The sequence below is a fragment of the Notechis scutatus genome, chromosome 1, assembly GCF_049901735.1.
Source record: "Notechis scutatus isolate UNSWTSFEM ecotype Mainland chromosome 1, rNotScu1.2, whole genome shotgun sequence".
Lineage (NCBI taxonomy): Eukaryota > Metazoa > Chordata > Lepidosauria > Squamata > Elapidae > Notechis > Notechis scutatus.
In genome coordinates this window covers 316,974,187-317,000,416 of record NC_142009.1, presented here as the reverse complement: position 1 = coordinate 317,000,416, position 26,230 = coordinate 316,974,187, and the positions used below count along the sequence as shown (strand labels likewise).

Here is a 26,230-nt window from a genome sequence, read left to right as displayed (position 1 = left end):
GAACTTTAGAAAGAATGCAGAGAAGAGCAACAAAGACGATTAGAGGATTGGAGGCTAAAACATGAAGAATGGTTGCATGAGTTGGATATGTCTATATCTAGTGAAAAAAAAGAGCTAGGGGTGACATGATAGCAGTGTTCCAATATCTCAGGGGCTGCCACAAAGAGGGGATCAACCTATTCTCCAAAGAGAGAAGGCGGGACAACCGGCAATGGATAGAAGCTAATCGAAGAAGAGAAGCAACCTAGAACTACCTGGCGAGAATACTAAATCATTGGAATAGCTTACCTTCAGAAGTTGGGATCCTCCATCATTGGAGGTTTTCAAAAAGAGATTGGACAGCTATTTGTCCAATGTATAGGGTCTCTTGTTTGAGCAAGGGGTTGGATTGGGTCCCTTCCAACTCTTATTCTGATAGACCATGAAGATGGCTGGCACAATAAGCCTCATATGGACAAACTTGGAGGATTTAGTCAGTGAAACACTTTAAAAATCAAAAGCATTGCATAACTATTAAGGGCTATTAATAAAAAGGAATTTAACAAGACCCATCCTTGTGATTGGATTAAACTTAAACAATTCTCAGATTTAACTGAAATGGGATTTTTTTCAAAGTAATCTGTATACACAATGGGATATTGTATAGAGTCTGAAATGTGACACTACTTCCACTTAGGCATTGCCAAACATGCAGGAATAGACTGTTTTATCCATTCCCATTATGTTCAAAAGACACAAGGTACTTGAGCCAGGTGCAAACTAAATGGTTCACAATATTTGTTCATTCTGGAATTTGTTTTTTGTGCCAGACAATTCTACATCTAATTTCAAGCTGTTTTGGCAGGAACATCTGAGTGAACAATACAGCACCTGGACAACTTGTTTGGCTTGACACTAAGTAGGGTTAGGTCAGTTTAGTACTTATGTAGGCAACCACTAGGGAATCTTGGGGCTGTAACAAAGAAACTGAAATACATCCCTAAAATGGTGATAAATCATTTATATCTTTTATTGGTAAGGAAACTATATGGACACATCAATGTGATAATCAGAAATGGAGTTCAATCCAAAGATGACTTTTCTGAGTCAGATGTACTTGCTGTAAATTATCCAGGTATCTAATTGTAGATCACAAAGTATTTGTTTTTCCGCTCATCTGAATTTGAAGATTTCTAAATAAGGAGGTTTTTTTTTTAAAGTGAGTGCTGCAGCACTACAAGAAAGCCGGTTCTCCATGAAAAAGACAAGTCAGTGAGCCTTTTCTGCTGTCTGCCAAGTGGCTAGTACAGCTGGCATTTGGAGCTTCAGCTACTTTGCCTTCCTTTTGTCACATTCACCACTGTTTCAGTAAGCATGCCAAAGCATCTTACCAGCCTCTTCCCATCCTGTGAATTCATCCCCCAACCTCTGATGATGTTACAGCTTAATGTGCAATTTTCCTTCTATGTATTCAGAACATACTAGCTATGTAATACAGCTCTTGACAGAAGCCAGGTTCTTATCATCACAATAAGGTGGTACTGGTGTTTGAACTACTGGAAAATTACTAAAAAAAGTTTGAATCAGATCTAGGTTTGATCCAAACATTCAAATATAACAGACTTCTGCTAGTCAGTTATTAATTCCAATATTTACAAATAACACGGTGTCATTTATTGGCTTCCTTTCAATTTTCATCTCTTAAATTATAAAATTAGCTACATCTGGATGGCTAAAATGCATCACAAATTAGGAAAAAAGGGCTCAGTTTGGAGTCATATCCAGTGAAAAGATTCATGACAAATCTTTAGGTAAGTTCTTGATAATGTAAATACTAGATATTTTTAGCATGTAATGTGTATTTTTTCCTTCAATGTTCTCCAACTGAAACACATGCACTTGGACAGTAAGTAATAGTTCCAATGATAACAGTAATATCAGAACAGAGTAAAAATCAAACCAAGCAATCTTTAAAAAACCCAAAGATTTATTGCAGTAGTACAATTTTAAAAACACATTTGCATTTAGTTAGAATTACTAGTTTTGAGAGTGGCACCACAAAGTCATGAGCTAAAAAAAAAAGTTATGGATTTAGGGATATTTGATTAGCAATCCTTGTTTGGAGAATAAATTTTCAAGCAGCAATTCACTTACTGTATTTCTAGTAACCCATGTTGAAATTCTTGGGCCTAAACATACAGCTCTTTGTGACACCGTAACATCTTGCAAAATGCACAATTAGTGATGTAAACCTGTCCATGAAGCAGAATGTTCCTCTCTTGCACGGTAATTTTAGAAACGTATTTGTAGCTTCTGCAGATAGCTCTAGAAGTGTAAAAATGTTAAAAAAATATTATTTTTTTCTTGAAAGGGAGCAGCACCCTACCTTTATTACTATTTGGATGCCTTTTGGTGGCCTCCAAAGCTATGTTCCACTGTTGAAGGAGAGAGGCACCATTTTAAGAAGTTGAAACTGATAAGCAAAAAAGGATTCATGGCTTACTGGCTTTTAAATTTATTTCCCTCAGTTCGTTAGAAATTATTTCCAAAATAAGCAGGAGAAAAAAGGAACACATAACAGAAAAGCAAATGGTATTTACAGGGTTGAAAGCCCCCCTGCCATCCTCCCCCCTGCAGTCACAATGTTAAGCAGCCCATATCACCTGCAACTAATAAAGTGCCTTTCTTCTTAATCTCCACTTGTTTCATTAACAGAATTGGGTAAGAAAACAATCCCATGTCACGAAAGATCTTTGAGACAAAGCCCAAAGCCACTCCCAATTCCGTCCACTGCTGCTTTTTTTGTAAATCAATATGGCTTCCACAGAAGCCTGTAAAAACATGCTTGTGGATCATTGTATTGCTATCTTTCTATACTAAGTCTTATGAATGGAAGAATCACACCATCTGGTTTTAAATCAAAACACCTAACTAAAGCAATCTTTGGTTTAGCAACAGAAATATAAAGGAATAGTTTCCCTATACTCCAGATAAATTCCTATTTGGGGGAGGGGGTTTCTTTGCTATCTGCATAGCAAAGTTGCTTAAAACTCTATGTACTTCTTTATATACACCAGGCTTAAATAGAAGACCATCACAAAAACATGGAATAAAACTTATTTGCCAATTCAGAAGTTCTTGCATGACTGCAAATCTTTGTAATACAGGAAAAAAGCGCCCAACATAGAATCTCCAAAGCATTAATGTTGGACGAACGTTTTGTGTCTATTCTTTCAAGAAAGGATATCATCATAGATGTATACCTGCTCTACTGAAAGTCTGAACTGGCTCCAAGGCAGAAGAGCATCTAAAACTCACATTGCTTGGACTATTAACTACAAACCCAGAGTCCACAAATGGGGCAGCATATAAATCATGTAACAGAAGCTATAGTGGCCTAGCCAATTTATTTTGGATCACTAGGCAATATGAAGGTAGAAACCGCTTTATGAAGTTGCTCCATTATAATATAAGCAATCCCTACCCAGACCTGTTGGTTACAGAGATTTTTTTTTCCAATGGAGTTCCGCACATGATGGTTTGGAAGATGCACTCAGTGAGAGTCAATAATTCTTATGATCAAATAAAGATGATGGTATGAAAGACGTGATGAATCCTCAAACTAGCCTAACTTGCAAGACTGTCCCTTGCCCTTTTTAACGGGAAGAGTAATGCAAAAATGCCTAACCCCCAAGTTCTGATCTCAGCATGGACAACCAACACTGTGCAGACAAAGAAAAACACAGACAGACGTGCAAATTGACTGATGGCCCAGGAAGCATCTGAAATAGATATAATATAAAAACCCATGTTAAAGATGGACAAGAATAATATAATGAAAATGGAAAGCGTTTTTGACTTCCAAAATCCCTCCAAAACTCAAAAACAAAATCACTTATATTATTCTTGTCCATTTAAATTCTATGTACAACATGCTGTATCTACTAACTGGACACAAAAAGGAGAAGTCCTCATGTTCTCATCTCAGGAGTGCCAGCTTTCCAAGACAAGAGAACAAGTGGTACACAAAACCAAACTTCAAGAGAAGTGTGCTTCCACCCTATGAAAGAACGTATGGATACAAACTTTCTAACCACAGCAGAGTGGCTCTGTATTTGCAAATTATTATGGGTCAGCCTTTTTTTTGGTGTCGGGTGCTAGAACACGGAGCCTGGGAACTCTGGATGGCTCACTGTGAAAAATATTCAGAAAGATCTTCCAACGGATGAATGAACCAACACATACAAAAGATATAATTATCACCAGTAGGTTTTTTTTTTTTAAAAAAAGGATGGTTTTCTGTATTAAAATTATGGCAACAGAGTTTAGAAGATTAAAAAAGCATCATTTTCCAGGTTCCTGAAATGTACATTTGTGTGGTAAGTTTGTAAATGATGCACTCCAAAAAACCAAGAAGTCCAAGGACATTGCTAGAACTGATTGACCAGGATGAGTTTAAGCATTTGCATGACTCTCAAGATTGCTTCCTTCCATGATTCCCTTCCTGTCCCCATGCTTCAAATGATTGCCTTTCTTATTTTCTTTTAGAAAATACAGACTAGAAATAAAATGTGCAGGTAATTCTTTTCTCTTCAGCGCGCACGTACACACACACACACACACACACAAACACAAACTGTGACTCAGAGCTGCTGAATTCCATTGCAGGTGTCAGAAAATGGGAAGAACTTACACCTTGCTTTGAGCAAACAAAGAGTTGCTGGAGTTTCTGCAAATGAAAGTCAGACCCCTGTTGTTCCAGGCACTACTGAACTGAATCACAAAGTCTTCTACAGTGATGGTGGGCCATAGAGGCCCAACTATTTCTTAGCGGTGTCCAGTGTATGCCTTAAACCAAGAGGTAACTGAGGCGGCTGCTGAGGAGATCATGCCACCAGCACTGCTGCTGGCTATCGGTTGAGAAGCCTGCGTACTCTGGCTCTGCAGCATCTCTACTGTCTGGGAGGGGATATCGCAGAACCGTGGGCTGGGCAGGTTCTCCCAGTCTGTTCCAAGGTCAGTTTCTTCATCACTTATGTGCTCATCTCCACTCTCATCTGTTTCACCAGCACCGCTGGGGTCCACAAACTCCATGGAATCTTCCAAATCAGCACTGATCTCAAATGGTCCAGACCTTTTGGGAGAGGGGAAGGGGAAGAGGGGAGGGAGGAAAGTGGGGGGGGGAGAGATATGCTTTGATCACACACCTGGTAGCAAAAATGGAAAAAATACGCACACATTTATGTTTAAAGGGCTGAAGTAAAAGAATCAAAGCTGAATATGTAACACCTGGGGCTGAGCAACTGATTCAAAATCTCATGAGAGCAAGCTTGCACGATGGAGAAGAATTTATAAAAAGATCACAGAATAAGGGAATAAATACTTGGAAGTCCCCATAAAGCATCAAGTTACAAGAAGTGTTGTTTTTCTGTGGGATATGGCAATTCATGCAGAACTGAGGTAAACTTCATTCTCTTCTCACAATGAGCAAAACTGAAAAATAGGCAAGCTGTTAACTGAAGTCAGAAACTAACTCCTACTATTTTACCTAGAAATTCATAATTCCTTAACAAGTATGTCTGTAATTGAAAAGGCCCATCCCAAATTCTCTTTTCTCTCTTGGGACTTGGGAGAGTTGGTGATGGTCAGAGTGGGTCTGATTTGTGTCATATATTGAATATACAATAACTTACCAAACTTCACTATTGTTTACAGTGATATTTGACACAGAGAAGGGTTGCTAGGAGGCTCTTCTATAAAGCTAGTAATGGCAGGGAAGAAAGTGGGGCAATTATTACTGAACTGTTTCTTACCTTCCCAAATGTTCTGTCTCAGGACTGACCAAGTACATCAAGTTTCTGAGTGTATGTAGAGGGTGCAGAAGATCTAAGTTGACATGCTGGAAAAGCATATGAAGGAAAGCAGAATACTCATCAGGCAGGACTTGAAAGATGAGGAGGAAACAATGTAAAGCCTTCCAAGAAGGAAAAGAAACCAAATGAAAACTACCTGAGAAAAGCAAAGGTAAAGGATATTGGCATTTAGCTTTTTCACTGCCCAGGTGAATTTCCTCCTGCTAAGATTTTCTCCGCAGAACTCACTGCAAAATATATTAAGGTGCAAATATTAAGGCATAAAATCTTAAACAAGGACTCAAGGCAAACAACATGTTTTGGATCACTCTAATTTGGCAAAATAGATTTGTCGGAATAGCTAACAGAAAAAGAACAAGGCTAATCCAGTTCTATTTTCCATTTCAGAAAGGAGCCACTATTACAGAATTGTGTACATAATTCCTCCCTTCCTCTGTAACATCCAATCACATTGGATTGCAAAATTGAATATCAATAATGCCATTTTACAAAACAACTCCCTATGTCTATATTAAGTATTCATCCCTGTAGTTTAACTTTTGCAGAAGCTTAGGAAACTTCCCGTTTGGGATTTGTGTGTGTGTGTGCGTGTGTGTGTGTGTAATGAAATTTAATGCCCACCTACTCCAATGATAAAAATGCCAGGAATGTTGCAGCCCTGGGTGGCCAGTTTTTTTAAAAAAATGAAGCCAAAAGAGGGTTTGCTGTCCACCACCTTGAATGTTTTATTACCATTTCTAAATCCATTCACATACTTGGCTGTCTGTCAATCTACAATTATTATTACTTCTGCAAAATCTTAGAACTCAAAATTTGATGTATATAAAGTGCTATGTTATAAAGGTTACAATTCCTAGAGTCTATCACTCAACATAATGTTCTCAATAACCGTTTTGGCATGTGTTCCAGCTCCTTCTATATTCCTTACCTGTTATATAGCTTTTTGGGAAGGTTTACATCCAGTATAAGTGACAAAATGTTAGTCAGCTGAGTTGCATAGCACAAAGCAGCACTGATGGTATAAGCAGGATTGTTATGCTCCATGTCTAGAACAGAAGGAAAAAAATAATTTTTATGGCCACCTCAGAAAAGGCAAAATCCAAGTATTCACACATGGTACTCATGGAGAACAAAGTACCTATAAAAACTATGAAATGTTGTTTGTGAAATCTCAAATTTAAATAAAAAGTACTTTTTAAAAATTACATTTGTAAAATCTCACATGATTGCCAAGTGTCACTAAAGTTCTTGTGTGAGATCTCTAAGGGTCTTTTTTTTTTTTTTTTTGGCACCCAGGACTGCCAAAGCATTGAGATCAGACAATCTGTTTGCTTCTAAGATTTCTGAGATGTAATGACAATTAATGAGCAATCTTCTCAATTATGAGAGCTAAAAATATGCTTTTGGGAAACTCTCTAGCCAGTATCATGTTCTACAATTTTTAGGCTCCCCATGAAAATCATGGCTCAGTCAGAAGATGGTTCATGGTATCCCATTTCAATAAGCCAAATATCTGGGCAAGATCATTGAATTTGCATTTCAATATTAATTTTAAAAAACTGATGAAGAAGCCAGCTCCTGAGACTAAAAAAAAAGTTTAAATGACATCTAAAGGACCATTACCTGGTCCTTGTGTGGTTTTCTTCTCTTCTACCCAATTGTAGTAAGCAGAATAATCCCCATTGTTGGGAAGGGTTATCCAAGGCCCTGTGATGCCAATGCTGGTGTCTCCATTATGGTCATCACACACCCATCGCCCAGAAAGGTAAGTGGTCCTCCTGGCTTCTGCAAGCTTGCTTACTGTGCTAGAGGTCATGGCATTGTCACTCTCTGAAGATACATCTGTGGAGTCCCTAGAGGAAAGGCAAGGAATGGTTACTAAAAGGATTGCACAGCAGCAGTTATTCCAAAAAAGAGGTTTCAGAGTGTGCATGATAGCAGAAGGTGTCTTTGTTTTAAAAAGTTACAGAAAGGACCTATGTTTGCAGCTATGTCGGGAAGGAAAAACACCAAATTTCTTGGAAGTAAGTCTCATTATTAAGGAATTAATACTTTCAGACTCAGTGCTGGAGTCCAGAGGTGGGATGCTATCGGTTCTGCCCGGCTCTATAGAACTGGTAGCTCTGAAGAGCAGTAGACACTGAACTGGTTCTGTGTTTGCTGCTGTTGGGCCCACACGCCTGCCCAGGCTCTTACTTGTCCTTTATTTCCTGCTTTTTCAACCTCAGCTGCTTTGCGCGGCACAGCTGAGGTAAAAAAACAGGAAAAAAGAGGCTTTTCAAACGCTGCGCAGCTGCGTGCAGCGCTTTGCAGCTGTCTGGGCTGCACAACTTAAGGTTTTTCTACACGCGTGCGCAGCAAAACGTAATCACTGAACCAGTAGTAACACGGGTTGAATCCCACCCCTGCTAGAGTCTTAAAGATAAGGAGGGCTTCTGAGAAGGGAGGAAACTAAGGACAGAGCAAGCAAGCTGGTGATGATGAAGAGCAAGCCAAAGGTGGAAGAAACAGCTGCTAACCTTCTCTATTCATGCCTGTAAAATCCCCTCAACTCTTCAAAGAGGCCTGGCCATGAAATAACTCACTTCCTTGAATAAGAATCGAGCTAATCAGTTTCTTCCAGCAAGATATGTCAGATGGGAAGCAAAGTAGCTGATTCTTATAAAGGAAAAGGAATGCCTAAACTTCTCTTGAATCTAAGATTCCAAATTGGAGAAAGAAAGACCAAAGGACATAAACTCTACTATCAATTTAGTTTATTTAATATAAAGGACAGTATAATCTGATGAGAAATGGAAGTTTCAGGGGAAAGTGTATTTATTTTAAGGCTCTCTCTTTGAGAGAGAAAAGGGCCAAATGTGAATAAATTGCTTTACTGTATTTTCTTATTTCCATTAGTCTCCTCTGACACTTGCAACTGCTTGCCTGTTCCCCACCACTATATAAAGGCTCACTGGTACACCTCACAGCACATGCTTGGAATTGTATTTAAAGCACTTCAAGCACTTAATTATTAAAAATTCCGAATCTATAAAACATAGGAAAGTGCCAGATAGGCACCTTACTAGAACAGAACTAGGAAAACACATGGTACTTGCTGAGTGCTAAGAGTCCTTTCTCTCAGCTATTATATTCAGGAGCAAAGTATGCCCTACTTTTGAGCCAGGTCCGGTAAGAAGTTATGGACATCTCTACAAATAATGCATATTGAGAAATCACCATTCCAGGCTGGAGAACAGTAATTATAATTCCCATTTTAGTAGGAAAGGAAAAAAAATACAGAGGACACATCCAATAAGAATAAAAGGAAGTGAGCAGAATTATCAAAGATCGTGAGATAAGATGATGAGTTGTGGAATCCTTGTCCTCTCTGAACTTGGATCTGTTTGCAGGTGTTTCATTACCAAACTAGATAACGTTAAACCACCTGTTCAGCTTTGCGGAAATGAAAAGAGAAAATGCCTGAGGCTGCAAGAGAAGAATCTTGAATAGAGGTGCCAAACTCACGTGGTCATGGTGTCGTCACAAGAAGTATCTCAACTTTTGTCCTTCGCTAAACTGGGCGTGGGTGTGCCCAGTGCATGACACATCTGGTTGTGAATTTGACAGCCCTGATCGAGAAGAACTGGAACTAGGTCTGAAAAGAAAGTCTAGTCCAGGGGTGTCCAACCTTGGCAACTTTAAGACTTGTGGACTTCAACTCCCAGAATTCCTCAGCCAGCAAAGCTGGCTGAGGAATTCTGGGAGTTGAAGTCCACAAGTCTTAAAGTTGCCAAGGTTGGACACCCCGGTCTAGTCCTTCAAAGTATTTGGTACTCCTGGAGAAGACCAGGTGGCAAAGCTTAGAGAAGAGACTACAACTATCCAAGAACCTTCAACAACAGGTTGAGGAGCTCCAGCCCAAGCAACCCATTTAAGGAAGGAGCTTAGAGGAAGTGCTTTCTATTGAAAAGGGGATAAATGGAGTGGTATCTACCTATGCAACGGGCAATGCTGGCCTTTCCAAACTAATACTTCTGAAAATCCCTTAAGTATGTCCTTTCTATTCAAACTTGTTGATTACAATCTTGTATACAAGTGGTCCTCCACTTATGACCACAATTGAGCCCAAAATTTCTGTTGCTAAGGGAGACATTTGTTGAGTGAATTTTGCCCCATTTTACGACCTTTCTTGCCACAGTTAAGTGAATCACTGCAATTGCTAAGTGAATCTGGCTTCCCCATTGACTTTGCTTATCAGGAGGTCGCAAAAGGAGATCACATGACCTTGAGACACTGCAACCGTAATAAATACGAGTCAATCGCCAAGCATCTGAAATTTGATCACGTAACCATGGAGATGCTTCGATGGTTGCATGTATGAAAAATTGTCATATTTTTTTTTCAACACAGCTGTAACTTTGAATGGTCACTAAACAAGCTATTGTAAGTCGAGGACTACCTGTATTTGTGGTTGATATGTCCCAGTATTCCAACTCTGCCAGCTATCCAAGGGCTCAGTTGATTCATTCCAAACATTAAGGTATTTGCTAAACCATACAACTTGGTACTAAAGCTTCCAAATATCCTAAACCAGTAATGAATTCTCAGCCTAATCATCTCAGTGTTTTGAGGAAAAACTACCATAAAAAAGGGAGAATACAAATTAAATTGACACTTCAATTTAAAGGAGTAAACTCAATTGATTTCAGTGAGGCTTATTTTCAAACAACCATGGAGAAGAACATCTCAGTTCAGAGCATCTTCTGTGTCATGGCCTTCTGGTTTTTTGCTCCTTATTACAAAAATATATAGAAACCTCATTTCTCCTATATAGACTAAGAAAGTGAACCACTTCCTGAATATATGGTGAACCACATCAGCCACACTTCTCCTCCTGCTTACCTCATACCGATTTTCACTTCCTCAATAGGGAATATAACAGAGGTTAATTCCAGGACATGTGACCGCCGGAGATCTGCCAGATGCTCATGATGGCTTCTCAAGTCATGGTTCTTCTTCTCCACTAGCTCTCCAAGTCGGCGATTGTGCCTCTGGATTTTCTCCTTTTTGTCCTGATGGCGCTGAGCCCTTCGGTAAAGTTTCTGGTTCTCATCTTTAATCCTAAGAAGCCACTCGGAATCTAGAACAACACAGGCAAAAATAAATCTTTGGAAGACCCTCAAAATGGTGCAGCTGATTACTCAATGGCTAATGTATGAATAAATTATAATACTTAGATACACAAAGTTATACATTGTTATCGTTAGTAGAAATATGTAAGGACTGTGAAATAAAGTGGTGTCTGGGATCTCCAAGCAGGGTTAAATCTGAAATCCACAGCATAGCATTTTAGGATGCCAATGTTACCTTGTCCCACCTAACTTAGAAACATTAGAAAACTTGTTAAAGAAAAACAGAAATTGACATGCTATAAGGGCTAAACCAGTATTCAGTATTATCTTGATCTTCCAGTATTATCTTGATCTTGAGTAAAATGTCTAGGCCCAATAGAGCCTCTGAGAAAAGAAAAACAAAGCCAGCTGCAGCCCAGTATTTGGTTTGCATGACCACTCACATTTCTCCCACTAATCAAAAGAAAATTTGGCAGAAGTAATTGGAAGTTATTAGGATTTCAGGACAGACAGCGCTCATATATCTTGCAAAATCTGGGTTATTAAAATAATCCTTTGCTGGAATTATCCCAACATTGTAGCTGCTGATCTGGAGAGAACTGGAGTGAGATTGATGTTCAGTCTGTTTTGGATTCTTGTTGAAATAGCAATCCAGTAGTGCTTTTGATCCTTAGTTGTCACTGCATTCCCAAGAAGTGACTATGGTAAGGATCACCTTTACACAATTTCCGCCATAACAACAATTACAACCCTTCTTGAGTAGGTTAGACAGAGATGGTTATCAACATCTTGGTTACATCACAAGATCTTGACCTTTAAAGCCTTAAGCATCACAGAGCTTAATTAGTTGAGGGACCACTGCCACATCATACAAATCAGTAGTAGAGGAAGTTTTGAAGATGTCTCACTTTCAAAGGTTAATCTACATGGTACCTAGGAAAAGGGGCTGTGTTTCTCACAAGCTATGGAATGTCCTCTCTAGGGAGATGGATGCACTGAGCCATAAAGCACTATTATTTTAAAAACACAGTAAGGAGGCATTTCAATTCATTAACTGATTCTTAATTTTATTGATTTTAATGCTACAGTTTAATCTGGTATTTTTGTTTTAAATGTGTACTGCTCTCAAGAAAAGCAAGGAATAAATTTAATAAATGAACTAATTACAATTAAAAGAATAAAAGAGATTATATATCCCACTACCTAATATTCTTCAACACAAGCAGATAAATGCTAGGCTGAGAATGCATTTTCCATGGAATTCTTGCTCTGTAGTTTTAAGATTTCACTTTCAAATACAGATACTTCCTAAGACATCTACATTTTTATACATTATTAATGTGAAAGAACATATATGTTATTTTCACATAAAAACAAGAAACATTTTATATATGTACTATTGTCAAATAATTCTCTTTGGACTAGAACATTGGTTTTCAAATTATGTACCTGCTCTGACCCTGTTATGTATCAAAAATGCTGCATGTTACCCCACTACTAGTATCCAAGAATTGTGGAAGCTCCCTTGAGGGTACCCAAAATGCCAGGTAGGCCTATTTGGCCAATCAATTTTAAATATATTTAAACATACATCCAATACTGCTTCATAGTAGTATTGGGGATGAGGAGTCACTGTTTTTTAATCTTTTATATTGAGTTTTTTATTGTTTGTGAGCTGCCCACAGTCACTGAGATTGAATGGGTGGCCATATAAATCTTCTAAATAAATAAAATATACAGCCCAGGAGTGCAAAGGAAAATTTGAAATATGAAGGCAATAATCTTTTACACCATTACTCCTTTTATCAAAGAAGCTAATGAAAGTTGCTAAATTAACTTTCTACAATTTTTGGAGAATATATGGGTAAAGAAAAGAAATTTCATAACAGGAATCTGCAAAGACATCTACAACCATCATTTACTTTTTGCTATTTCTTCATTTTCTTTACATATCGTTTGCTTCAGCTGCTCAATTCTCATCTTGCAAGACATTATTTTCCATCTCTGAAAGCAAAAGAACATCTATTAGGACCTCCATAAACAATTTTTTCCAGTCTTTAAAAAAGTCATTTTCTTCAAAGTAAACAGATGTTAACTCCATTTCCAAAATCCATTCAATTTAATCAGCAACCCAGAAGTTGCTGAGGTCACTGTCAAGGGAACATTAAGTAATTAGGATGCCCTAGATCAGTGGTTGCCAACCAATGGGCCGGGGACCACTGGTGGTCCATGAGAAAATTTTGGTGGTCCGCAGAGAATGACACCCCCCAAAGCAATTAATCCAGGCTGCGTGGGAACACAAGGCTGTGCCGCCCACATGGCCCGTGGGAACACAAGGCTTGCATCGCTTGCATTGCGAACAACACAAGGTAGTGAGAGGAGGGGGAAAGGACAGAGTGCCCCACGCGCCTCGCCTGGCCACTGGGCTGCTTCTTTCCACTTCTGCTTTTGGCTGCACGCAAGGAAAGCAGCAAAAGTCTTTCTTTCTCTCCCCCAAACTCCATCAGAAATGAGTCTTTGGGACCCTGCAAGGCATCCTGCTCCAAGAGGCTGCGCCGGCAAAGACTCATTTCTGGAGGAGTTTGGGGGAGAGAAAGAAAGACTTCTGCTGCTTTCCTTGCATGAAGCCAAACGTCTTCTCTCTCTCTCTCTCTCTCCCTCCCTCCCCCGAATGGAGGTGGAGACGGTATTGCAATCTCAAATAAAGAATGATTGATCAGTAGGAAAACAGGGTGGGGAATTTTCCTGCGGACTTTTTGGGGATTTTCCCAGGGTCTCTGGTTGTGGGATTTAAAATTATGAGTTTGGTGGTCCCTGAGGTCCAAAGGGTTGGCGACCCCTGCCCTAGATCAGGGTTGTCAAACTGGCAGCCCACGGGGCAGATGTGTAACATGCAGGCTATGCCCACCCCAGCTCCACAAATGGGAAAAACGTCACATGACGGCAACTTGACGTGGCAAGTTTGACACCCGTGCCCTAGATTTACCTTTAAATTTGACAATTAATCATTTATGCTTTGGTTTTCCCTGCATTTTAGTTTTACCTTCATTTTATAGGAGAATTACACAACAGAATGATTGATACTTCAACCAAACTGTCTAAATCAAGCTATAGATTTTTATTATCTGCTAGTTCTTTATGCATCCTCTCCGAAGTAGAAAGTTTCTCTAGGCCAACCTGCAGTGATCCTCAAATAACAAGGTAAAAAAAAAGGTAAATCCCTGCAGATTATACTCTGTTAGTTGTTGCAGACTATAAGGGGCGTTGCTCAACTCCATTTCAAGGCCATTGAGATAGGGCTTTCCAAATCCAAATGTCACATTTCCACATGATGGTCATGTGGCCATCATGATGTCACCTTCCGGTACCTATTTGTCTACTTGCATTTGCATGCTTTCAAACTGCTAGGTTGGCAGGAGCTGGGGTGAGGACAGGAGCTCAGCCTGTGTGTGGCGCTTGGGTCTTGAACCTGGGCTGCTGGCTTTCCAGCTGACAAACCCAGCATCTTAACCACTGAGCCATTGTGCTGCCTCCTCAAATAACAATGGCAGTCAAATCCTTACACAAAGTTCTATATCAGACAGGGACAAAAAATTCTATATCAGGGGACCCAAGTGCTACTTTCAATAGGCACAAATCTTATATCAAACTTAAGAGCAACTGATAATATCTTGACTATCGTACTATTTAATAATGGTGTACAAAGTGATTTGAGTTTGAAATAAATTGATTCAATCTTATTAGAAGTATTCTAGCACTACTATAACCCTCCCGGAGCTGTTTTGCACTTGAAACCACCTTGTTTCGAATGCAGGCTTGAAGGAGAGCAATTTTGAGCTATGAACACTTTTGGAATGCCTGGACCAGCATTAGGTAAAGTCAGAACAGTATTCTGATATTCCAAAAGAGATATATTTGAATATAACCTACCTTAAGCACCAGCTTTTATAAATGTAACAAGCATTTGTCTATTTGGGCTGAAATTCAGTTATTTACAATAATACGGGCACCATCACCTACTGTATTTTTCAGAGTATAAGACGCTCCGAAGTATAAGATGCACCTAGCTTTTGGGGGAAAACAAGGGGGGGGGAAATCTGCCTCTGCCTCCCAGCAATTTGTATCCTTACAGCAAACAGCCTGGTCAGCTTCAGTACAGCCTGATTAGCACAAGCAGCTGATTGTCGATTGGATCAGCCTCCTGAATGGGCCGAAAATAGGGTGTGTGTAGGCACGGGTGGGATTCTACCGGTTCGCACCTATTCGCTAGAACCGGTTGTTAACATTCTAAGCAGTTCGGAGAACCGGTTGTTAGAAGAAATTACTGGCCTAATCCTGTAAGGAAGGCAGGAAGGAAGCATTCTGGTGTTGCTTACAGAAACTGCCTCTCCATTAATACTTATTACATTCTTGGCAGGACTAGACTTCCTGTCTCTGGAACGTCTCTGGACGTTTTTTTTCCTCCTTTGCTGGTACTTTGCTTGTGTGGAGTGACCATTCAAAGTTACAATGGCACTGAAAAAAGTGACTTATGACTGTTTTTCACACTTACGACTGTTGCAGCATCCCCACAGTCATAAGAGCCCAGGCGAGGAGATGCATGCCTTGCTGTGAGTGATGCTGAGTTGGCCATGCCCAGCCAGTCACATGACCACCAGAGAGATAACATTGTTTTACCCTAACTGTTTTGGGTAAAGATAATAAAATGATGAATCATGGTTTGTCAGATAAAGTGTATGTGACTTTAAGCTAAAGGAATGTAATTAAGGGTGCAGCTGTAAAAGTAATATATAAGCAGCAAGGCACTCTCTGGCTTACTGATCCCTAATTACTGGCTGGCTTATTGAAGACTGCATTCTTGCTGGATCGGGAGGAGAAGAAGTGTTGGATTACTTTGAAGATATTTCTCAACGGAGAGAAGATAAGTTTTGGACAGATTTATTATATGTGTACTGACATTGGCTATTCAACACGGACTTTGCAAATAGAGTATCCCTGACAAGACTTGACTGAAATTGATATATGACTACTGGACTGTTTACATGACTATGCTATAATTCTTAAATGGAATAAATTATAATTTTGATAGCACAAGCGTATCTGTATTTTTACTGCGTGTTAACTAGAAAACTTATCTCACACATTTACCTGTCTTCCTATCTGACTTCGCTGTACATTCTGTTTAGTTTGTTTTCCTTAACACCCGTTGGGGAATCCAGGCTTAACAAAGCCATGCCCACCAACTAAGCCACGCCCACAGAACCGGTTGTTAAAAAAATTGAATCCCACCCGTGTGTGTAGGCCGAAAACAGGGCACACAGAGGCTGAAAACAGGATGCGGAGCCTGAAAATGGGGTGCGTGGAGGGGGCAATAGGCAATGGCGATTCCTGCAGCCTGAAACAGCTGATCGTCAGGAAGCCAATCCAACCGACAATCAGCTGCTTGTGCTAATTAGGCTGTGCTGAAGCTGATCAGGCTGTTTGCTGCAAGAAGGTAAATGGGTGGGAGGCAGAGGCCAAAGGGCGGGGGGGGGGGGGGGGGGGGGTTTAAAAAAATTTAATTTTATAAAAGTAAAGAAATTTCCACCCCGGGGGGGGGGGGGGGGGTAAAATAATTTTTTTTTTATTATTTAAAAAAATTTATTTTGGGGAGAGAGTGCATCTTATACTCTGAAAAATATGGTAGATACCATATAAGACAGAGCACAATGAATAACAGCACTAAGGAAAACTAGTTGAAATGAAATATGAAGTGCAAGAATTCTGCAATGCTCACCAGTTGATCTGCTATCTGCTTCCCCTCTATAGCTTTTAACAACCTATAAAAAGTGGAGGAGTGGAAAAAGAAATAGAACATTAATTGGCAACTAGAAATATACTTGTATATTGATTAAGGTGAATTATGTTGATTGTATATTAATGTCAACTTAAATAAATAAAGTAAAATAGAATGAATTGGGACTTACTGAGACTGGAATTCATGCTGTTTTTTTCTAAGGTGCTTTAATCTTTCTTTTTTTTCAGAAAACCTAGAAAAGAGTAACATTGAAATGTGTTTCTCAATAAAAATATGTATAAACTCTAGATTAGAAAGGCATTGCTTAAAGTATTATCACTTTATCTTTTTACATATTATGTTGAACATGTCATTCATTCATAAATAACAAATTGCTGATAAGCAACAAGATGAATATTAATCACGCTTGGATGATTTGCTGGATATGCATTGGATTTGTTCGACAGAAGCGGCAGAATGCAGATTATTATCTATTGGTGGCCAACTGGCTGATCACCAAACTAACTAGAAATTAAAATTCTGAAGCAAGAGTAGCTAACTTGTTTAGCTTGGATCTCATCAAAATCAGTATAACTATATTAGTCTTTAGAAAAGCTATGCCAGAGAATAAATAATTCAACATTATGAAACATCGCAGTCTGTATTTATGCAGTAAAACAGGAGTGTCCTATCTGAATTTAGGAAGGCAAATTTTATACAGCTATATTAAAACTTTACAGAAACTCTTTCAGGTTGGTACCTATCTTGCAATGTATTATACTGTATTGAAGTCCTCTGAATCCAAACAAACTTACTGATATCCTACCTTTATTGTTTTTATAAATAACTAAAGGTTAGGGTTAAATGTTAGAATACACAGAGGAGCGATCTAAAGGAGATACACCAGACTGTTTTACAACATATTCCTGTGCAAGTACACTCAGAAGTATATTCCACTGATTCAATCCCATGCGACTAGGTATAGAATCCAAACTTTAACATAACTTCATACAATTGGAATAATAAAACATATATCAATAGCACTATGGAAAAACAGTATTATAAAAAGAAATAAACCATGAAACAACAGTAAACCCAAAAAGAATCAGAATGGAAGAAACAATATGCAATATATAAGCTGAAAGCTCTTTGCCAAAGACTCCTGCTCAGCCAGTGATAGGATGTTGTATGCTCTGCTGGAAACCCACTTTCCTTGAGCAAGGTATTACACATACTGGGTTCCACAAAAGAAAATAGAATAGAGTAGAATTACAGAGTTGGAAGGGACCTTGGAGGTCTTCAAGTCCAACCCCCTGCTTAGGCAGGAAACCCTATCTATTTCAGACAAATGGTTGTCCAATCTCTTCTTAAAAACTTTCACAACTTCTGAAGGCAAATTCTTCCATAGATAATTGTTCTGTCAGGAAATTTCTCCTTAGTTCTAGGTTGCTTCTCTCCTTGATTAGACACACAAGGATTATATTGTTTGTATTTGTGTGTGTATAAAAACAGATATATCTGATTATATTTCAATACCGTTCCTCAGTATAACTTATTCTATTAATAGGATAGTTTATCGGCTGAAACTTTGGAATTGTGCTTGGCTGGAGCTAAGATGATTGCTTTACTCTCATGAAAAGATTCTAGCACATCTGATTTTAAGCTGATAGAAAATGTGCGTTTATTTTTTAAAAATGCATAATATAAAACAATAATGATTTTCTTTGTTCAGGTAAGGCTATGCATGTTTACTCAAAAATAAGTTCCACTATGCTCAATGGGATGAATTTACTCTTAATGAGTACAGGACTTCACAATCCTAATGGAACTTCCTGGAAGTAATCCTTTGGCTGTTTCCACATAACATACTGACACATTAGCCAATTACATCCTAGCACACAAACACAATACATGTGATTGGTTTATAATCCCTGTGACCCTAGGAAATTGGATAAATTAAATAAAACATGGGCAAATTAACCACTGGTATTATAATGCAACCTAATCATTCAGCAAGGAAGGGGAGAGATTTCTACATAAACACATATAAGATATTGTTCATCATTTCTAATTTCTAGCAGGTCCTACAAGTTCTAGTTATAATCAATAAAGACACCAAACATAAAAACCCCACCTTTATATAACCATGCTATCTCTGTGGAATGCTCTCTTCACAGTTGAGAAATATTGTCCCACTGCTAACAATATTTTCAGCAGTGAAGCAATGCTCTTTCAAAATCAAGGTGAAGAAAAAATATGTAATGACTTTTTTGCCAGTTTATGTTTTGTTTTTTTAAACAAGTTTTATTGATTTTCAAAACACACAAGTCATCATTTTCCATTACATGTTTAAACCTTTTTCCATTATAAATTTAACAAGTCAGGTAAACTATAATTCTATTTTAAACCATTTCCATATAAACATACAAAAACCTCTTATCCAATTTCCCTTTATTTCTCTTCACTCTTATTCAATTTTATTATTATTATTTCATCTACTTCTTTCTGACTTAGTTTATGTTTTTGATGCTGGCTGTTTAGCTTGTCATTTAATATTTGCATTTCATTATTGTGATTGACAGATGCTAAAAGTTTTATAGACAAAAAGATAAAAGTGACAGTATTTATAATAAGTAATTAAAATCCAGCATGCATCCTATTGATCTAGCTGGTATGTAAGAGGGCAATGATATTTGACTTCCATCAAAAATTCTCAATCAATAAAAGAAGACATATACCAATCAATTCATCTCTCAGAAATGTCTGTTTATGTATTTATTTTAAGGATCACCCAACTCCTAAACAATTCTGGGAGGCACACAATTAAAAAAACATGTTTGTAAAATGCTTGAAAGCAGTCTTTCCACACTTAACATGATGGGGAAACTATGAGCACACTCCTGAACTCACAGAACTGAAGGAAACTTACTTGTAACTAAACCTGCACTGTATTGCTATATAGAGTTAGACGTACTTAGTCCTCATTTAGTTACTACAACTGGGACTGGCAACTTGGTCCTTAAGCAACCGATCACTAAGTGAAATTGCAACTTATCTTACTTCAGCTTTGCTTAGCTCAGTGATGGCTAACCTTTTCAGCTTGGTGTGTCGAAAATCGGGAAAAAGTGTAGCCTTCCTCGGGTCGTGTGTCACTTCAAGAAATATCAATAATTTGGTTTATGACGGACTGGGCTGGGGTGATCACACAGGGCTGTGAAACTCATCTCCCTGGTCTCAGGGCTGCAGGTGCAGGATGTGGGGATCGGAAGGCCACCTTACAGGGCTGTGAACCTCATGGATCTCCTTTCCTCCTGTAGCGTTCCTGAGGTAATGAAACTGACAAACCTCAGTTTATGGCGGTTAAAACTGGTTCTCTGCTGCAAAGATCTTGTGGCAGCGGTGACACCACGCCTCCACGCAACAAGCAGGGAGCAGGGATTGGAGCAGAGCACAGGCAGCCTCTAAATGTGCAGGTTTTCCCCACACCAACAGGCGTGTCAGTCAAAGTGCCTCGGCGTGTCACGAGTGACACGTGTGTCATAGGTTAGCCATCACTGGCTTAGCTTAACAGACTGTGAAGGTTTTACATGCAAGGATTGTCACAAAGTTACTTGTTCATTACCAGCATAACTGTGAATGGTTGCTATATAAAGCAGTCACTAAACAAGGACCCGTAGTTAGCAATAGGCTCTTTTGAGGATACTTTTCCATGATTGTTCTGAGGTGAGAAAGAATCATAGAAAAAGCAGTATTTGAGAATGAAATTTACCAACAGATCAATCTGGATCAGAAGAATGATCTCTTACAGGCTTCTCAATGTAACTCTTCAGAAAATTAGGTATTTAGCAGGAGCATAGCTTTGTCAGCTTTTGTGTGACAAAAATACTGCTATAAGCAACAGATTGTAGCCTAATACTGTATAAATGTATAAAATAGCATTAGCACGTTTAACAACATAAAATTCTGGAAATATGAGTGCGCCGGTTGTGCCTTAGACTAACGCCATTCGATCACACCATGAATGACAACATTTGCCCAGAGGCAAATAGGGTAGGGAATAGAGAATAATAGATGGCAGGGCAGGGGGTTGGTTTTTATCATCATAGTATAACTTCTGGTGCAAACTTTTATCTATATTTAGTGACATTCTTTGTCTGATGCCACAGTTGCTTTAAGTATATTTTCTGTTGCATTATATCCTGGAACCCTTCAATACACATGGAACTTCCTCACGGATCAGTTACTACAAAGAGGTCACGAACAATCCTGTTAAGTGGTGTCTCTGCCCTCTTATTCTAGAGGTCAACCAGGCCCTTGACTCAATTGCACTCCAAGGCTTGTGAAACTCCCCATGTGTTGTTTGGAAATCAGCATAATCTATTCTGGTGTCATGAGTGAAACATGACAAGGGAATGATGGAAATGTTTCCCTTCCTCGTATCCCATTTCAGCTGTTCTAAGATACAAAACAGCTCTAATGGCTATCTCCTTATCTAGACTAGGTCTAAGATCATCTGGGACAAGCTAATGATTGTCACTAGGTCTAAGAATTCATAAGCTGCTTTTCCTCCCACCATAGGAAGGCATGTTAAAGTCCCCCATAACAAAATATCAATGCAAATCCAACATCAATCATATCATGAGATAGAGCTGTGCAGCAAGGAAGTTGAAACTACAGTAGGACCCCTACTTTGTCCTCAATGCAACCTCGCAAATAGTGCCTTACATCCAGATATCTATGGAACAGTGCCTCTGGTGACCTGGAAAATCTCCCAGATAATCTTCACTCTATCTCCTCTGACTTGGGTCTTGGTTGATGCAAAATCTGAAAGTGAAATGGGTAGATTTCCGAGAGAAACCCTCCCTTACCCACTGAGTCTCAGCAATACATGGCAAGCTTGCCCACTCATCCTTAATGAAATCATGGAAGAGAATACATCTAGAGTGGCAGATCTGGCATTTAACAGCATCAATCACAACCCAATTGTAATCTGTAGATCCACTAGCTGGCTGGCTCCAAAGATGAGGTTCAGGGGCTACAAAAAGGCCTAAGATTTCCATTCTCTAAGGGTGGCCTATTTCATATCCTGCCATAATAAATCACTTGATATACCATGGCAACTAATTATACAATTTAAAGAAGGCAAGGAAGCACATATTGACAGCCAAGAGCAGACTGTCAAAACACTGAAGATCTCAGCAGTGTTTACTGAACCTATTGATCATCGTTTATTCAATTAACCCCAATCTCTTTATACAACTTATTGTAATAAAACTGAGACCAAGTGCCCATTCACAGTTTAGCATATTGTGTGAATGTATTCACCTATAGTCATATAGGGAGTCTTATATATTGGTCTCAGTATCCCCTCTCCTCAAAATAAATGAAATAAAGAGCAAAATACTTGCACCATGAATCAAAACGTAAACATATTTTAATGAGAGTGAAGGTTCGGTCTTCGAGCTTGTGGATTAGTTTCTGAACATTTCATTACCAGGCTAGGTAACATCATGGTCAGAAAAAAACTATCCTGTAATCTGCAACTCTTACACTGCAAAAACATATGGACTACACAACTCGATCAGGGCAAAACAATAGACGCAATCTACATAGACTTCTGTAAAGCCTTTGATTCAGTGGTACACGACAAACTACTCCTAAAACTAAAATCTTATGGTATCTCTAGACAACTGCATAACTGGATAGAAGCATTCCTGTCAAACAGACAACAAATGGTCAAAATTGGGAGGGTCCTATCAAATTCTGTACCTGTCAATAGTGGTGTCCCCCAAGGTAGTGTTTTAGGAACAACTCTTTTCATACGCTACATAAATGACCTCTGTGATCATATTAAGAGCAAATGCGTTCTCTTCGCTGATGATGTAAAGCTGTTCAATACCACAGACAATACTGCTACCCTTCAAAAAGACCTCGACTATGTATCAGAATGGTCAAACAAAGGGCAACTTCAAATCTCAACAAATAAATGCTCTGTCTTACATATTGGCAAAAAAAAAATCAGAAAATAAAATACAGGCTGAATAGTCAAGACCTTGTTGATGATCCAAACTCTGTCAAGGATCTTGGAGTACTCATCTCTAATGATCTAAGTGCTAGAGCCCACTGTAACTACATAGCCAAAAAGGCATTAAGAGTTGTTAATCTAATCCTACCTAGCTTTTTCTCTGGTGATATCACACTACTAACATGGGGGGCAAATACTTTAGACCTAGAAAAAAAAAAAAAGGCTCATCAACGACTGTATTTTTTAAAGACTTTTAAGATCACAACAACTGCCAGAAAGTCTGTTGCTTGCCTTTTATCGAAGCTCTATAGAGAGCATTTTATCTTATTGCCTCTGTGTGTGGTTTAGGAGTTGTACAGAGGCGGAGAAAAGGGCACTCCAAAGAGTGATAAAAAGGGCACAAAAGATCAGCGGATGTCCTCTTCCCTCATTGGAGGATTTGTACAACATGGGATGTAGAAGGAAGATACAAAAGATCTTGAGACCCTTCACATCCAGGCCACCCGATGTTTGAGATCCTACCATCAGGAAGACGATATAGAGTGCTGAAAGCCAAGACAAGTAGATTTCAACACAGCTTTTACCCAAGTGCTGTGATCAGGTTAAATGCAGAGTTATGAATCTGGTGGTCTTAACACATATATCCTGGTTGTACAGTTTTTAAATTGTTATTTGTTTTAATTTGTTTTATATTGTTATTTGTATACATCTTTTGGTGTTGTTTAGTTGTGTTGTGAAAGAGCATCTTATTTCGTTGTTCTCAGGTTCCTGAGCACAATGACAATAAATTTATCTTATCTTATCTAACTAGAGCATACAAAACATTTGCTAGACCAATACTCGAATACAGCTCATCGGTCTGGAACCCACATTATGTATCTGATATTAGCACAGTTGAGAAAGTCCAGAAATATTTCACAAGAGTTCTCCACTCCTCTACTCATTGCAGAATACCTTATGCCACCAGACTTGAAATTCTAGACCTAGAAAACCTTGAATTATGCCGTCTTTGGTCTGATCTAAGTATGGTATATAATCATACATTGCAATGACTTACCTGTCAATGAATACTTCAGCTTCAACCATAACAACACAAGAGCACACAATAGATACAAACTCAAGGTTAACTGCACCAAACTTGATTGTAGGAAATACGACTTCAGCAACAGAGTGGTCAATGTCTGGAATACTCTATCTGACTGTGATTTCTTCCCCAAACCCCAAAAACTTTAACCTTAAACTGTCTACTATTGACCTCACCCCTTTCCTAAGAGGTCTGTAGCATAAGCGCTCCAACATGCCTACCGTCCCTGTCCTATTGTTTATTTTTCTTATATGTACCCATTTCATGTATTCATAACCATATATATACTTATACCTATTATCTTGTAAGCGATTGACAAATCAAATCAACTAAATAAATAAATAAATCTTCAGCTGAGTTCAGTGGAATTTTATAAGTTTGGAGTGTCCAAAGTAGCAAGCCAGCCAATCATCTTTAAGAACATTAAGGTACCCTCAGAGATGGAGAAGCAAGGCTCCTGCTTCCATCATATTTGTCCACTGATTGTATTGACTACTGAAGATTGGAATTGAACATGCAGCAAACAGATTCTCTAGTCCCATAACCTACCATCACTTACCAAAACTTTCATTCATTTTCAAGTCTCTCTCAGGACTTGAGAAATGAACCCTTTGGCCACTGGCTTTCACAAATCCCTTTTAAAAACGCTTGGCAAAACTCGCGTTCCACTATAGATAGACTCAGTGGCTGGAACTTGGGCGCATCACACTTGTCCACAGTCACTTTAACCACAGATAATTTAATTAACCCAATTTGTCAGTTCCCACGATCCACTACAGCATAAGCTAGCCACAGAGGTTTAGTACACATCAAACACTAAAGTGTGGTTGGCTCGTCTGTAGTGCGGTGTAAGAGGAGCTAAAGATCTAGCACCAGCATCTATCGGCCAGAAAAGCGGGAGCAACCTTTATCCAGTCCCTTTAAAAAGGACTAGTACGGAATTCTGGAACCTTTGCGTTTCAGACCTTTAACCCCGCCCCCGGGAGACATGGGCAAACAAATAAGACCAGCAATCCAGGCCCCAGCCCAGCCCCGCCCAGCCCCATCGGGCACCCACCGCTCAGAATCGCGGCCATCGAAGAAAACGAAATCGCCGCTGCGGACGCACTTGGCGCAGGTCAGGCGGCGGCGGGTGCTGTTGCAAAGGGGGCAACGCTCCACAGCTACATAGAGGCCCTCGGCCCCGGCTTCCGCTTCCGAAGGGTAAGCTCCTTCGGCGGCGGCCACAATGCCGGGTCGCCGCCAGCTCGGGCCGGCCCAACCGTCGCCCCTGGAAGACGCCATATTGCTGACGGGCTAGCGGCAGGCCGGCGGTCACGTGGGACTTTGTTTTCAAACAGAGGCATGATGGGAGAAAAATGATGGAGGCGGGGAAGAGCAGCACGTGCTGAAGGTCGGGGGCGGAGCTAAGCAAAACCACAGAGGATGAGGATGCGGCTGCGGCTTCGGCGGAGGGCTGGAAGCGAAATCGGCACCGCGGTTTTGCCTCAGTTGGAGCCTTAAAGTTATTCGGCGAAGTCGAACGGGAACAGCGCGAGCAGTTGGGCAGAAAGTTCGATTAAAAAGGGAAGGAAAAAAAAAAAGATTGCGTTCCCTTGACGTATAAAACCACCGACCGATCAAGTTAATTTTAGTTTCATCGTGTTCTGCGAGCTCAACTTGCGTGGTCGGTTTTGAATTCAGTACACGGTGAACATCCTCAAAATTGTTTTTCAAACCACGAATGAACAAGTTTTGCTTTAAAAAAAAAAAAAAAGGCCGAAGGAACATGCAGGTTTTTTTTTTATACTCTTGTAAGAGTTTTTGCTCATGTTACAAGCGTGAGGGAAGCATTTAGTTTTTTACATACAGGATTTATATGGGTGGCCTGTGATTTGCTACCGGTATTTCTTCCTTGCCTCCAAGGTCCACTTTCTAGAATATGGCTAGAAATCTGCTTTGCAAAAACATTCCAGGCAATCCAGATTTACAGATTAACAGAGTTGGAAGGGACCTTGCTGGTCATCTAGTCCAAACCCCGCCCCCACCCCAGCAGGACTTATATACTTTCGATTATAACCCTTTAGAGTAGGTACAGGGGTCTTCAAAGACTTGTGGACTTCAACTCCCAGAATTCCTCCTCCATTCATGTTAGCTCAGGAATTCTGGGAGTTGAAGTCCACAAGTCTTAAACTTGCCAAATTTGAAGACCCTTGAATTAGAATATAATTTAGATTATATCTGTAATTTAGATACAACCTACTTTAAATATAACTCTTTAGATTAGAAGATGGTAAAGTTACCTTTATCTGTCTAATCAGTTGTATGGTTCCAGGTCTCCCCCTCCCCCTCAAATCTATTAGCTCAAATTCAAATGTTAAAACATTAAATCAAAAGTCA

The 26,230-nt window shown here is 39.3% G+C and overlaps 1 protein-coding gene across 1 annotated transcript; it reads right to left on the bottom strand.

The window, feature by feature from the left end:
• Window positions 1-1,948: 1,948 nt before the first annotated feature.
• On the bottom strand, window positions 1,949-25,171 carry ATG14 (autophagy related 14). The gene is made up of 10 exons (XM_087952420.1): window positions 24,909-25,171; window positions 16,933-16,995; window positions 16,743-16,785; window positions 12,889-12,970; window positions 10,737-10,974; window positions 7,476-7,705; window positions 6,781-6,898; window positions 5,989-6,079; window positions 5,793-5,878; window positions 1,949-5,113 (listed from the first exon to the last, which is right to left on the bottom strand). The coding sequence occupies exons 1-10, from the start codon at window positions 25,133-25,135 to the stop codon at window positions 4,807-4,809; spliced, it is 1,485 nt and encodes a 494-aa protein (XP_087808546.1). The 5' UTR covers window positions 25,136-25,171; the 3' UTR covers window positions 1,949-4,806.
• Window positions 25,172-26,230: the final 1,059 nt, after the last annotated feature.

Coding starts and splice junctions, on each gene's coding strand:
- ATG14 (XM_087952420.1), bottom strand. CDS start 25,135: ATGGCGTCTTCCAGGGGCGACGGTTGGGCCGGCCCGAGCTGGCGGCGA. Junction 16,786..16,932: donor CAGCATGAATTCCAGTCTCA/GTAAGTCCCAAT, acceptor CACTTTTTATAG/GTTGTTAAAAGCTATAGAGG. Junction 12,971..16,742: donor AGCAGATAGCAGATCAACTG/GTGAGCATTGCA, acceptor TTTTGCTTTCAG/AGATGGAAAATAATGTCTTG.